Source organism: Penicillium oxalicum, chromosome V (genome assembly GCF_001723175.1).
Source record: "Penicillium oxalicum strain HP7-1 chromosome V, whole genome shotgun sequence".
Taxonomy (NCBI): domain Eukaryota; kingdom Fungi; phylum Ascomycota; class Eurotiomycetes; order Eurotiales; family Aspergillaceae; genus Penicillium; species Penicillium oxalicum.
Window position 1 is genome coordinate 26,441 of NC_064654.1, and position 14,979 is coordinate 41,419.

Consider the following 14,979-nt stretch of genomic DNA (forward strand, 5'->3'; position numbering starts at 1 on the left):
TCCCGGTCGAATCTACCCCGCGTTAACCTAGGGTAACAACCCCAAGGGCTCTATATAGGGCTATAGGGACTCGGTACGCGGAACCTCTATATATATGTTATAGAAACTAGTAAAGCCTACCCGGACCCTAGGATTCAGTCTTTGAAATCAGACCCTATAGACTTAGACTCTCTACCTAGCTAATAGGTTCTCTGTCCTGCGCTATAGATCTCTTAATAATTACTAAATCTTCCTATTTAGCTACCTAGAGAAGAAATATCTATACCGACGACCCGTTAATAATCCGCCCGTTATTAGGGGGTCTGTATCGCAGGACAGATGTTACGCGGTGCCGACTGGTCACTGTAAGTTAGAACGTCCCGGGCCGATACTTGCCTACTATCCTAACTTCCAATCTCAAGACTTGGTCTCTTAATCGTACTGTTGCTTCGCAAAGCCTTACTACGGGTTGGATCCTATTAAGTGTCTTGCAAGTGGAATCCTACCATGCCGTTACTCACTGGTTAATCCATTAGGCCAAAAGGTCTAAGCCAAACCATCTGTTAGGATGGTTTGTCCTGCAACGGTATATATAGATGAGTGGTCCCGCATCAATATCCAAGGATGGCCATATCCTTCCTTCCGGGACCACACAAGACGTGCCAGAGGTGCGCGCTAAGTAGGTTAATCACTAAGTGTTACCACTAAGTAAATCCTCTACCTATAGGTTGGGTTTGTCTTAGAGTTAAACCGTGGAGTGCAAAGTGCTTTAAGGTAGTAACTAAGTAACAATATGTAATTGATCGCGAAGAACTAGATATATAATGCTAAAAAGAGTGTCCTTATATATCCAGTCCTTCCTATTACTTGATAAGTCTCGACTTATTAAGCGATATATTAGGGCTTATTATCCGATAAGTCCTTCTTCCGTAATCCTAACGCTAAGGGCTTATTACCCGATAAGTCTGCCTTTCGTAACTTTAGCGTAAACAAGGCGCGTTACGTACTACCGCGGGCTTACCTCGTTCTCGCGGGTATTAGTATCGTGGGATCACCCGCGGTTTCCTACGAACTATAGGCGTTAGTATAATAATCTCGTCCCCGTGACGTCCCCTATCGTGGGGTAGCGTTTGTCGCACGGCCTGCTCCGTCCTAGGACGGTCAGTCCTATACCGTGGCCTTCGTAGCGGGTCTGAAGTTATCGCGTATCCTTTGACGACAGTGGGAGCGCTATGGTTTCGGCTATGTTCCTTGCACGTGACCTTCGGGCGGTCATGGCCGCGGAACGGTTGGCTCTTGATGGCCCATTTGTAGGTTGCGACCCCTCATGTCGCAGGGTTCGTAACAATAAGCTCCCACACCTAATTCCAGTCTAGTAGACTTGAATTACTCCCATAGGATAGAACATACGGTGGTCGCAGGGATGGATGAATCACTCACCGATGGTATTGTTGAGATTGGCATAGAGATGATTAAACGAGCCTCTCTCCCAGTTCCTCCTGACCTGTCGATGCTCCTTGCTCGTTGGCCCTCCAAATTCGCAGATAAGGTGCTTCTGCTATCTTTAAAACCACTCCAAAACTTGGCTGCTCTACTCGGTATCTTCGCGGCGCTGATTGAGCTCCAGGGGCTGATCGCAGAAGCCCCTAATGTCGGACTTCTTTCGCCGGAGAGTTACGCTCATTTACAAGTTCTTGTTCGTCGGCATTACCACTATTTGCAAGAGTGCCGGCAATACATATCCACAGATGAGACGCTGCTAACGGATTATTCGTATGGGTATGCTATGGCGAAAGCAGAGACTGGCAACTGTGTCAAGGCTAATGTACAGAAATAGAGCAGAAATCAATAGAAAGAGGCCTTGTGTCGTGTATTACGGAACTACGCAGGCGGGATAGTAATAATAGTTGTAAAATCAATTATCCCTATCTGGCTATCTCTACGGAGTATGTACGAGTTGATATGCGGGTGTAAAGATAAAATCTACTTGCACGGTAGAAGGCCTGTCAGTCAGGTAAGGAAGAAAGTAACAAGTCAAATTGGCAAAAACTGTTTCTTGAGGAACCCTCAAGAACCAAACGAGGTACTCTATCTTACATGATCCTCTACATGGAGTACTCGGAGATCCTCCGAGTCCCGAGTAGCCTGCCTCGACATTAAAACGAGGGGCGTACATGAGAAAGATTCAGCTGAATGCAAGAGAGGTTCAGCTGAAAGAGGGACATGCAGTTGGTGTAACAATATTGAGGTCTCCATGTCTGTGGTGTCTGTCGATCTCGCCTCACCGCTGATTGCCCCGCGGTGAGGTGTCGATTCCCCTGAGGAATGCTGTCAGTTGGAAACAGCATCATGCAGAAAAAATCGTAAAAGCAGGAGATATATATCAAAAACATGTATTCAATGCGATTGGTGACTCAAGCGTAGATTACTGTATTGCTTTCTCTTTATCTGCATTACAGCATACTAATGCCTGCAAGCTTTGCAAAGTGCCGGACAAAGGGGTATTTCCGTATACTCCGTGCGGAATAGGTATATAGTATTTCGCATTTCGCATTTGGTCTCCATAACTTGGATTACGTCAAGACCTTTGGCACAGTAGTCGATTGGATATAAATACCTACATTTCTCCTCCGGTTCCCTGTCCATTTGTCACTTCCCTCAAACCTCTACATATCAAGAATCTTCTATTCTACACTTCCACTGTACAATACGATGCGATCATCTGTTTTGATCGGCCTCTTTGCCGCTCTCTGCAACTCGGCGCATGGCCTGGTATTTCGTGATAATATCATACAAGTTGTTGACGGCAAATCACTTTACTTACTCCATGATGTTGAGAGTGCAAGAATTGTGAGACTTGGCGACAGGTCCTACGCTCAGGGCTGGGAATTCAATACCGACGGCCTTGCTGATGATGAAGCTGTCATCACATCTCTAAATTCCAACAACGCTCTCGTATGCCCGAGGCGTGGCAAATGCAAGCTAGACCTTGATGGATCCAAACAAACCTATCGGGTCGTTCAAGTTGACACGATAAACCACATTTTCACATTCCAAGACCTTGCCACGAAGCGCTACGTGTCCCGGAGACCTGATCTATCTCTTGAGCTGACCGACCATAAACCTTCTTCGATCTACTTTCAACTGGAAAAAATCCAGAGTGAGTATCTTCTCTTTAGTCTTAACTCTATTTCCATGCTAATGTAGATTTTGCTTTTAGACAAGGCGGAACAGCCCGAGCTAAGCTGAATTGGTAGCCATGTTATTACTTGGCTGTGAATAGTAAGATCGGACAACGCCCAAAATGACACCCGAAGATTGTCGACGTTAGTGGAAATAGAAAGAGTTACCCTATCGTGTTTGGGACAGAAGCACCTTCAAAGCAATTGCAGCATATTTTGCATGAATAGACAAACACCGCAAATGCGACGGCGGATATTACGGGCTAGTCCTGCTGCACAGTGTGTAGACAGTTCTTCGGTCAAAACGTACCTCAAGTATATTCCGCAGTCGTACCGTTAAAGTCTTACACGTGCTCGGACCTATAGGAGTACTTGCAAAGGGTACGCAGAAGGAGGGCCCTTAGTAGTGAGTCGGAGACGAACTACTGATTGGGTTGAATCTCGATTGAGTAGTCGACGTAAGCCTTAGGTCAAGTAAGTAAAGTAAACAAATAGGCAATCTGATTGTGCCATTAGCAATCGACGGTAATTGAGTCGTGGTAAGCGACCTCCACTTACCGATTGCTCGCATGCTAGGGTCGTCATTCTAGTCGATAATCACGCCAAATCCAGGCACTCGATCAATCCTTCTGCACGAGTTGCAGAGATGGCCATGAATATAACCATCTATGATTGATGGTCATGATTATTATTATGTGCTATTCATCCTGTTGGGCATCAGGGTGATCAGCATACATGCAGATTTATGATCATCCAGTTGCCCCTCCTGCCGATTTGATCTTGAACCGAGATCGATCAGGTCGACTATATAGGCAGTAGCGAGTTCCTTTCAGGGACGTCCTTGAGACAATTCCCTTTCAGTCTACCCTTCATCAACTCGATCACCACCTCCAAAATGGTGTCGGTCACAGACGAGTCTCGAGAGCAGGAACCCCTCCTAGGCTCGCCTAACTCAACCACGCAGAAGCAAGATGCTCATATTGCCTGGAATCTGATTACTGGTCCGTACTGAACATATGGGTATATCTGTTGGCCATGGTTGACTGACTATGGTGTCCAATAGGCACTGCCAGTGTTGCACAGGCGGGGATCTGGACTGTAAGTACCTCTCAGGATGATTCAATAACGGATACAAGCGTACTTGAATACCTAACAGGTAAACAGTTGGTTGCTCTCGTCTGGTTCAAGGTCTTAGCTTTGCCCTTCGCTCTCTTCACGGGACATCCCGTAAGTGACTGCGGTCATGCTTGCCCATCGTCTTGTCTCTTGAACAATCCTATTTCTAGCTACTGGCCAGCACCGCCCTCCTCCTGCAAGTCAGGCTGCTCTAATTCTCCAACCGACCGCCACTCCCGACCAGAAACTGCTGGGCACCCGCATCCACTATACCTTCCAGCTACTCGGTATTCTGTGCTTCCTCAGTGCCTTCCTGATCATCGAGATAAACAAGGGCGACCACCCTCATTTCGTTTCTCCTCACAGTATCCTGGGTCTGGCCACTATCAGCGCGATAATTCTCCAGGCCTCCGTCGGAGTCATCTAGTTCTTCTTCCCCGTCACAGTGCTTGGCAGCGTCGACGCTGGCAAGCGAGTCTTCAAATATCATCGCTGGTCTGGATATGTTTTGCTCCTGCTGGAGGTTTCGGCTGTCGTGGCGGCGACCCAGACACCCTACAACCTGAATGCCATCCACATTCCCACAAGGGGTGTGGTCATCGCGATCATTCTGGTATTACTGGGGGTGGGTGCGAGGATCAAGAAAAGTAAATTGGGACTGGGTGATGCTTAAATTGGGAGACTGAGATAAGGACCAGAAAGAAATTTGCAGTTTTACGTTAGCTATGCCTTGGACATGACCGTGATGAATACATGAGATTTCACAGGTTGATCCATATTCGTCTTCAATTAATTACATAGCAATAATAGCACAAGAATAGATGAAAACAAAGTCTGTAGCTTCATATATACTCCGTACTGGCACAGCTCTCGATGGGCGTGATGGCCCCACTCCAAACCCGCCCAAAGACTCATCTCCACTCCTTCACCTTCTCCGACGGCTTCTTCTTCCATCCGCCTTCGCTAATGGCACCCTCTCCCTCCCCCTATATCTACTTCAATTGCAGATTGAGCCCCTGAAATGCGTTGCCTCGACTCCAGACATATCGCTCATTCTCGACGACTCGTCGGCACCAGCAGATCCTGCGACCCGCGACAGCTCCCAAACCCACGCCGGACGTGAAACACATCCGCCAGAATGCCGAGCTCTACGCACAGAATTGCATAGACAGGAATTATGCGGGTCATACAGAATACCCATCCAGGATTCAAGCTCTATCCGACGAGGCCAGGCAACTCGATTAGGACCTCAAGTCTCCGCGCTCGCAGATCAAGCAGCTGGAAAAGACCATCGAAAAGCTATCCATTGCGGCACGGCAAGCTTCGACCAACAGCACAGAGAGTAATAGCTAAGGGGTAACAACGGCTAAAGAGCTAGGAGACCTAAAATCAGAAGTGTAGCGCTTAAAAGACGAGTCGCACGCCATAATCGTCCCCAAATCCGACTGCATAAACGAGATCAACCGCCTCGCGCTATCCCTCCCAAACCTCTCATCCCCCGAGACTCCCACCGGCGACGACCCCCATCTAGTCCATTATCTCAATTTTGACCCCTAAATCCCACCCGCCTAGACGCGTCAGTCCACTACAGAGCTCTAAGCTCGATCGCACATTACCATCGGCACCGAACTCGGTCTTCTCGATTTTACAAGCTCAGCCACCACGACCGGATAGGGTTAGTACTTCCTGATCAACGAGGGCGCTATACTAGAGCAAGCGCTAGTCCAATACGCCTTGAGTGTAGCGCGCCGTCGCGGCTAGAGAACTATCTCGCCGCCATCAATCGTCTACTCCTACATCGCCGAGGCATACGGCTTCCAGCCGCGCGACCAGCACAATAAGCAGCAAATCTGGTCAATTGAGCAGAACGAGCGCGACCGCGATACAAAGACACCGCGCTCGTTGACCGGAACCGCAGAAGTTCCCCTCGCGGCAATGTATACAGGCCGCGATATCAATAATTCCGAGCTCCCTCTTAAGCTAGTGGGCGCAAGCCGCTACTATCGCGCAGAGGCGGGCTCGCGTGGCGTCGACACAAAGGGTCTCTACCGTGTTCGCGAGTTTACGAAGGTCGAGCTATTCGGCTAGACAGATAACCTCGTCTCTGAAACAGCAGCAGACAAGCCCACCTCAGACACACTCTTTGCGGAACTACTAGACATCCAAACCGAGATCCTCACGTCCCTCCATCTCCCCTGCCGCGTCCTCGAGATACCCACTAGCGATCTAGGCGCCAGTGCAACCCGCAAGCGCGGTATAGAAGCGCTTTTCCCGTCACGATTCCGCCCTACGCCTGACTCAATGAGTCCGGTCGATCCCGCCGCGTCAGAGCTTGAATCTGCCTGGGGCGAGGTTCCTTCGGCGTCCATCTGTACGGATTATCAGAGTCGGCGACTGGTGACCCGTGTCCGTGGTGGTGCGCTCAAAGAGTAGCGGTTCCCGCATACCGTGAATGGAACTGCCATGGCCGTTCCGCGGGTGTTGGCTGCTATTCTTGAGAATGAGTGGGATGCGGAGCGAGGTGTGGTTGTTGTGCCGGAGGTGCTAAGGCCGTGGATGGATGGGATGGAGACGATTGGGCCGCGGGAGTAGCATGGCGTATGAATGCTGGGAGGTGAAGTTTCTCCATTCTGTATTTTGTATATTATTGTAGTAAAACTGGGGGATGCGTATATGATATATACTTAGATAATGGACAAGATCAAGGCTGAATAAATCATGGCCATTCTGGGCTTCTCGTAAATTTTCCCTTGATAGCTTCCACGACATATCAGATCTCAATCCATCGTACTGATACAAGACTCTTCAGGATATCCCTACCACTTAATGTATTGGATTGAACTAGGTACTCCAGGCAAAAAAGACGAAGTGGCCACCTCCCATTTGGCATGTTATTGTACACGGACGAAGTTCTGTGCCTGCAAATGAATACAAGTGGTTGGTGGTATAATTAGCACACCGCAAAGAAAGAGAGAAGTGAGAGAACGAGAGACGATCTAAATACACGAGGGACGCCTGCGGCAGCAGGCATCAAACAACAGGCATCAAGCATCACCACATGTGAATCCTCACAATATCTACTTTCAAACATTTGGACACGGCGATCAAAAGTTGATCAAGGGATTGACATCCTTCTTCCAACAGCAAGGCTGGACAAAGATTGCCCAGTCTTAAGAAACGAACCTACGATCTTGGTAGTAGGTGTTCTCCTTGGTACAGTTCACAGTTCCTTCCGTGTAAAGATGCTAATGGCCGCAACTTAAAGTCCAATGGCAGATTTTAAGCGACTGAACAAGATCCACACGTTGGTATTGTTTTCCTATCTCAACAGTCCTTCTGTGAGGGTTCATCTGCAGTCGTTTGAGACTGGCGAATGGGATGTGTAAGTATTTATGCGCTTTACTCGGGGGAAGACTGCGCTAATGACATCAAAGCCAAGTTGGTCAGCGCCTCTAGCTTTTGCTTCATGACTCTGTGGATCGCCTCTGATCATGCATTAAATCATTTTGGGAATTACAGAGCTTGTCAGTCAGTTACAGCGTTAGACCTGCTTTATTGGGGTATTGCCTGTCCTTACGATTGTCTTCGGTATCTTGTTGATAAGCACTAGACGTGGCTACCAAATAACTAGCTAGATTCAGCTAAATTAATAAGATCTATCTTACCATTTGAAAGAGACAAGCGCTTGATGCTATACGCAGATTCCCAGAGTTTACCGATACACGCGCGTGCCGTTGCCGAAGCCCTTGCTGGCGCCGCGGGCAGCTCTTTCCAACTCAGGCTTGAAGGCCAAGGAGCCTTCAAGCATGGCCGAGCCGCGGTTGACTCTGTCCACTTCTTAGTAAGATCGGGGACGACCTCCATCACATCATTGTGTGCGGTATCGGTCGCTTCCTAGTTCAGGTATAGTATCATGATTCGGTGAGTGATGCCCCAGCTCTTGTCATCGTCACATACTGTGAATAGCCTGTTGTGTACAATCAAGCAAATAGTATGAGAAAACAAAGACAAAGCTGGAGCTATAGACGGGATATGTAATTACATACTCCGCCAGCCACCTACATTTTCCCCACTCTGTCCAACACTTGCAAAATCTACCGGCGCTAGTGTATTGTAATGCAGACACAGAAAACTCAATCTATGCCAAAGTCAAAGTATTGCATTGAGTACAGGTGTTTTGTTATTTATTTCCGGCATACAAGTGGAGCTGTGGGGTTTGCAACCCTGTCGCCAGAGGGGGAAAGAGCTATGTGACACAAAATTTAGCTAAAAAATTTCAAAAACTCTTTAATTCCAAAGGACCAGGCAGGGTAAATGAAATCATCCGTCGATCCATCCATCCACAGTTGCACAAGTGCCGACAACATCTAAAGGCGATCGGTTTTCAGCCAGCCACGCAGCCAGGTAAATAAGGGAGAAGAATGTAAAAGGCTACTCCCAGCTGAGGGCGATCCTCAATGTACTACTCATATGGGCACCATTGAAGATCAGATGGTGTCTGAACCTTGGAGGAAATCTCAAATGTTAAAGTAATCATTAAAATGATTGAGTGAAGAGTACAAATTTAGAGGAGTTCAATTCAAGTCAGCACCGTGGAGGTGAGTCTTGTTATAATGTAATTATACTTTTGATCAAATCTTGGTTGTTGATCAGGCCAAGATTAAGTTTACATGGATGAGTCCGATCTGGTTGCCGCAATCTGCTAATCCATGCCAGAGATCAGCCAATAGCAGTGGATCAGAAGATCCCTAATCTCATATTTATACAGCCACTGCATATTTAGTAAAGATCAATATTGCCAGTTTCCCCCATGCTTTGACTCCTTTCAGGCTCGACAACAAAAGAAAAATAGATGATAAAAGATCAGATAAATCGATTTCGAAAATTATTTTGAGATACATGTCTATTCCGCCTTCTACGGTATACAGTGGTGCTAATAACTTTAACACCGTAAAAGTAGGCGACGTGCCGATGATCCGTCAACATGCAAACTCGAGCGATCTGGCGATATTTCAGTGACACGTCACCACCTTTTACATCAGCTCCAGAGGGAGCACTATGTTCCGGATATCATTACCTGACACTGCTTTTAACCCAGTTAATAACAGCCACGGTTGTGACCGCCGTGGTCCGCCCGCGATGATCCGTCAGATTTCATACTCTGATCTATTTACACCGGACAGAATATCATCTGAATCTCTGGTTCCTGTGCCGGGGTAGTGATTGGTGAAAAAGGGGGGAGGTAATACACTGATCCGCTCCTTCACTTATGAGGACACAGTGATCATCGCTAACGCAAGGGATGAACTGAACCACAACCAATCACCGGCATTGCTGCAGACACAAAATTCATAGACACGGCTCTAACCTTTGAACACGCTGACAATGACGGTATTAAAGTTATGGCTATCATGATTATTGATCTGAGTACCCTTAACATGTGGCTGTTTCTGGTAAATACGAAACATAGGTGACTGCAGTCAGTAAAAAGCCGGTATTTAAATGGGTGACGCGAATATGTACGCCGCCTGGTCGCTTCGCTCCCAGTCGGCCAGCCGTAGGCGAAGCGCGCCGACGGTTACTGCCTTAGCTTCACTTATATACCCCCGGCTTAATTCACTGAAGTCTCGAATCGACAACGGATCATTAATCAACGCACACGCTACAGGGGTCATTGTTCCATTGTTACTTTTTTTTTCTCAAGAGGCGACTACAAAGTGAGAAGAAAGAGGCATGGCGCTCAGCTAGTCTTTGGGATACCCGAATTGTGCCTGAACGACGATCCGTGATGCCGATCGACAGGATTGACGCTGCGACTGACCTGTAAGAGGGCAAATCCATATTCCCTCCCCAAAGTCTCAGCGCCGTAGCACTAGTGGTGAGTGAAAGCTTCCGTTTTGGTGGCGTGGAAGTAAGACATTGGGCGCATTCATTAACCTTCATCTCTGGCTGCACGGTGTTTCAATAACCCATTCCGGCCGACACCATAGGGCGATCATCGAGATCGCCACCGGGTTTCCCTGCTGACTGGTCCAACTCCCTGCAGAGGCTGTCGGCGAGGAAACTGCATTCGCCAAAGCACCAAGTCACTTAGCCAATGGACAGCGCAAAGAACCGATACTTCCTCAGCTACTCTGTACATCCTGAGGCCCGAGAACGAGCTGGTCGAGAAATGGAACTCGGGGGAGTAGCTGTGGCTGGTTAATATCGTGACATTCGGGATATATTAATCCTGTTTCCGAGATATTTGCCCATGCCAGCCATCACTGATTCTCAAGCAACAGCTTATTATTGCTATGTCATATTATCACATTTTATAACGATGTCATTGGATAGGAAAACCGTGAAAAATGTAAATGTTGGAAATCGGTATTACCGGCGGATTTCCCTATTCGGATTCGTAAGAGATCAGCCGTGGCTTGCTAGGATCCGCGATACTAGTGGTAAACTATTCAAATGGTAGTGAGGGACACTTCAATTACGGGGAAATGAGCGAACGGGATCGTTTCCGCAATTTTGGCCCACAGGCGTGGATTTCCCTGGTATGTATATGTAAATCGCGAAGATGGGATCGGCGCCCAATTCTTGTAGTTGAGAGAAAACGCTTGCAGCTCTCGTCCATGACACTGGATGTCAGATGACCGATGACAGGGAGCTGCAGTGGGTCCAGGTGTCTTGCAACTGCAGTAAATGAACGACCGGAGAGGATAATATAAAGGTGGCATGGGGTTGTACGGCTTAATCTGTCTCCCCTAGAGCATCTCTCCTCATTCAATCTTCAATATGCGTTTCTCCTTCCCCCTCATATCTGCCGTAGCTGCGGCGTTGGTTGGAGTCACATCTGCGGCGGTTCACGATGAAACCTTCATCCCAGATGCCGTCCTCCGCGTTACGGAACAGGACGCACAGCAGCCTTGCGTGCCATATAAAGCGGTTGTGCTAGTCAATGGCACCACTCCAGGACCCGTCCTCCGATTCACGGAAGGCGAGACTGTTTGGATCCGAGTTTACAATGATATCGAGACTCAGAACTTGACCATGGTAGGTCTCGGCGCAGCTATCTTCTGCTCATCCCACTTACCCACGACCGCACTTTCCCGCCAACGCATCACCCGATGCCTTTCCGTTGGTTTTCCAGCCTTGGGAGGCGTGAATTGAGATGAGACACGAATTCTGCAGTAGGCAGTTCGGCTAACATTCAAACAGCATTGGCATGGCCTCACAATGGCAACAGCCCCTTTCTCTGATGGCACTCCGTCAGCTGCTCAATGGCCCATTCCTCCAAACCACTTTTTTGATTATGAACTTAATGTGCCCATGGGTTATGCCGGAACATACTTTTACCATTCGCACGTCGGTTTGCAGGCTACCTCTTGCACGGGCCCCTTGATTGTAGGCAGGCGTATTTCTTAGGCTCTGCTCCATTGGCACACCATCTCCTCATACTGATGTATCCTAGATCGAAGACCATGATGCCCGCCCCTACGACTACGAGGATGACCGCATCCTCATGGTCCAAGACGTCTTCCCGAATACCGAATATATCGAGGCGGCATTGCTGGCCGTCCCTATGGAGTATGAGAGGGCCCAAGAAATGGTGCTTATTAATGGGAAAGGAGGTGGTTTGACGTCTGAGGGCACGACATGCAGCTCTCCGGTGACGGTCATCAACGTCGAGCATGGAAAGACTTACCGTTTCAGACTTATTGGGGGGACTGGTTTATCAATTAACATTATCGGTATTGAGGCGCATCCTATGTTACAGGTAATCGAAGCCGACGGGTATGCCTCTTCGTATCCCCCTTACCCGATTGATGAGATTAACAATCAGCAGAGCCTACACGGAAATGTACCCCACCTCATTTATGCAAGTCAGCCCAGGCCAACGGTTCAGTTTCCTCCTCCAAACTCTTAGGAATCCAGACAAGGAGCAATATTGGATACAGCTAGAGACCCGCGACTTCGGAGGACTTACACGCTCGTACGCAGTTCTCAACTACGGCCCTGAAATTAATGATTCGGTTACCTCTATCTATCCACCAGCGGATCCAACCCCCATTACCTTACCGCAGACAGACACTACTTGGTTAGAGTACACGCTCCGCCCCTTCAACGACTCGCGATACCCAACCGCATCTATGAATGCAATGGATTACCCAACAGCTGCGGAAGTAACCCGTAGAGTTAAAATCACATCTCATCTTCATATTAGCAGCGGCGGTGGCCTGCTTTATACACTGAATGGCTACACCTGGAATGAAGAGACTCCGCCGGAGCCTTATCTTGTCTCTCTCTATAAAGATGGCGGCTCAGATTGGCCGTCTATGGAAGTCGCTCTCCAACATGAGGGTATAGACCCCAACGCCCATGCTTTCCCGGCGCTCATTGGAGAGGTGCTCGAGATCGTCGTTCAGGGCACGGGGTCTGACGGTGGCGGAACGGAAACCCACCCATGGCACGCTCATGGAGCTCATTACTGGGATTTGGGTGCCGGTGAGGGTATATACAATGCCACCTTGAATGAAGAGCTGTGGGCACAGTCCGGGGCACATCCAATCCGGAGAGAGTATGTTTCTTCCCCCGTCTTTACGCTTTTCCGACCTTCTCGGTTTCTGGGAGGACATTCGGGGAATGAGGCAATTTCCTAAAAGATATGAATGCTGATTTGGGACAGTACCACAAATCTCTACAGATACAGCGGAAATGCGGCAAATGGCACGCTCTCGGCATGGAGGGCCTGGAGACTCAGGATCACGGAGCCAGGTGTTTGGATGATTCACTGCCATCTTTTACCTCACATGGTGTGGGGTATGCAGACTGTGAGTTCTCATGTTATTATGAATGGCTGGCGGTCTTTCAGGATAGATTTCTAACATGTATTACAGGTTTGGGTTATGGGCAATCAGACTGAAGTGCTTGGAATGATTGATAGGCCCGGTGTGGAAGGATATATTACATATGGAGGGAGCGTCGTCGGGAATGAGACACATCCACCTGAGGTCGTCGACTGGTTCCCTCTCTCCGAGTGGGAAGACGGTCAAATCCCCCCTCAGTGAATGGGAGAAGAGTGTGACTTGATGAGAGAGTTTGCCATCTCCAGATGTTTGCTAGGCCCAGCAGCAGTCATGTGCCTTGAGGGTTTTTCTCCCGCTCGTGGGTTTTCCCTCTCTTCTTCCTTCTTCCTGAGATAGACTTCCTAATCCCAGTTGTCTCGCCTCCAGATTGCTTCCTTGCCTTATAGACCTGTAGGTCTATTAGGTTATAAGCCCGATCGTAATAGTAAGGCCTAAATTTGTGAAAACCATAAGTTCTCAAATTTTCAATCACCAAATCTATCAAATTCGGCTATAGAAGCCATAACTACCAAAGTCACCAAACTACCAAATTCAAATTCAAATCACTAAATCCAATACAAATTCAGCAAATTCAACTAGGCTATCGAAGCTAAATCTAATATTAACAAAAGGAAAGACGCGTCTGTTAATATTTGTTAGGACTACTATAATATTAATATCTCTTACTTTAAACCCTACTGTAACACTATATATCCCCTACAAACCTTCCTTCTTACTAAATTCTATCCCTAAATCCTACCTAAATTATTAAATTTACCTAAACCTCTATTAGGCCTTGCAATTACTCGCGAGTTCGAGCCAGAAGTGCGAGCCGCCTCGCCGCGAGTAATTGCAAGGTCTATGTTATGGGGTCTGTATCGCAGGACAGAGAACCTGTTGGCTAGGCAGAGAGTCCAAGTCTATAGGGTCTGATTTCAAAGACTGAATCCTGGGGTCTGGTAGGCTCCACTAGTTCCCACAATATACATAGAGGTTCTGCGTACCGAGTCCCCACAGCCCCACACAGAGCCCTTGGGGTTGTTACCCTAAGGCGACGCGGGGTCGATTCGATCGTGAATCGTCTTGAGTCACCACGCATGACTTGCGCCGTGACAGTCCACCTGGAGCTCATAAAGGCGTTCCTGGGTTGTCGTTATAGAATCCCAAGACCTATAACTAGTTATCCTGGAAACATACTAGCAAGACTAAGAACCCCCGCAAAATGAAGTACTCCGGTGAGAGTAAAGCTCCGAATAGAAGGGGCCTCCGTGTGGAAGGGAGTTTGTTGTTGTACGCCAGTTGGGAAAAGCTTTAGAACGACTCATAAACTTTCATTCAAACTTGTCTGCGTAGTGTTCGAGAATCTCAAGAGCTAGAGGGGAAAAGAGAGAGAAGAAGTAGCTACAGTAACATCCCAAGTTTTGAGGTAGTGCGCGTTGCGCGCGTAGTACACGTAGTAGGCGTGGTAAGCGTGGCTATGTCCTGTCCCCTCTCTTATCCTAAGTTAGTCTAGCCCTTTAAATTCGTAATATTACCTCCTTCTTTAAAGGACCTAGCCCTCTAGGTCTATCAAATCTTAAATAGTGTAGTAGGGGATTCGGTTGCATGTACTTAAAGGCGGATATTCAGTAGTAGGAGATGCCTGAGAGCCTTACCGCCGAGGAAGGTTATCTAGGACCTAGCTTACGGGATCCGGTATCATTATTATACTTGAATAACAGTTTAGACGGAGGATTCAGGACAGTCTTTATAGTCGGATTCCTTATACTTGCAATATCACACTCTTTTTGATTCCTGCCTTTGGTACCTAATATCGGATCTTACGATTACTTTAGAGGATTCTAGGACTTACGTGCTTGTAGGTTTGG

General features: G+C 47.9%; 4 protein-coding genes across 4 annotated transcripts; all 4 read left to right on the forward strand.

Annotated features, from left to right (window-relative positions):
• Positions 1-1,402: 1,402 nt before the first annotated feature.
• Positions 1,403-1,816, forward strand: POX_e06159 (uncharacterized protein; the record flags this gene model as incomplete). The annotated part of the gene is made up of 1 exon (XM_050114984.1): positions 1,403-1,816. The coding sequence occupies one exon, from the start codon at positions 1,403-1,405 to the stop codon at positions 1,814-1,816; it is 414 nt and encodes a 137-aa protein (XP_049967444.1).
• An 875-nt stretch (positions 1,817-2,691) lies between these two features.
• POX_e06160 (uncharacterized protein) lies at positions 2,692-3,228 on the forward strand (the record flags this gene model as incomplete). The annotated part of the gene is made up of 2 exons (XM_050114985.1): positions 2,692-3,139; positions 3,200-3,228. 2 exons carry the CDS (start codon positions 2,692-2,694, stop codon positions 3,226-3,228), a joined length of 477 nt encoding a protein of 158 aa, XP_049967445.1.
• An 828-nt stretch (positions 3,229-4,056) lies between these two features.
• Positions 4,057-6,710, forward strand: POX_e06161 (uncharacterized protein; the record flags this gene model as incomplete). Its single annotated transcript, XM_050114986.1, has 9 exons — positions 4,057-4,162; positions 4,225-4,259; positions 4,326-4,388; positions 4,459-4,651; positions 4,724-4,906; positions 5,145-5,619; positions 5,850-5,952; positions 6,039-6,318; positions 6,370-6,710. The coding sequence occupies 9 exons, from the start codon at positions 4,057-4,059 to the stop codon at positions 6,708-6,710; spliced, it is 1,779 nt and encodes a 592-aa protein (XP_049967446.1).
• Positions 6,711-11,060: 4,350 nt separating this feature from the next.
• POX_e06162 (Multicopper oxidase aurL2) lies at positions 11,061-13,333 on the forward strand (the record flags this gene model as incomplete). The annotated part of the gene is made up of 6 exons (XM_050114987.1): positions 11,061-11,318; positions 11,484-11,669; positions 11,737-12,059; positions 12,112-12,843; positions 12,952-13,096; positions 13,163-13,333. The coding sequence occupies 6 exons, from the start codon at positions 11,061-11,063 to the stop codon at positions 13,331-13,333; spliced, it is 1,815 nt and encodes a 604-aa protein (XP_049967447.1).
• Between the last annotated feature and the right edge of the window lie 1,646 nt (positions 13,334-14,979).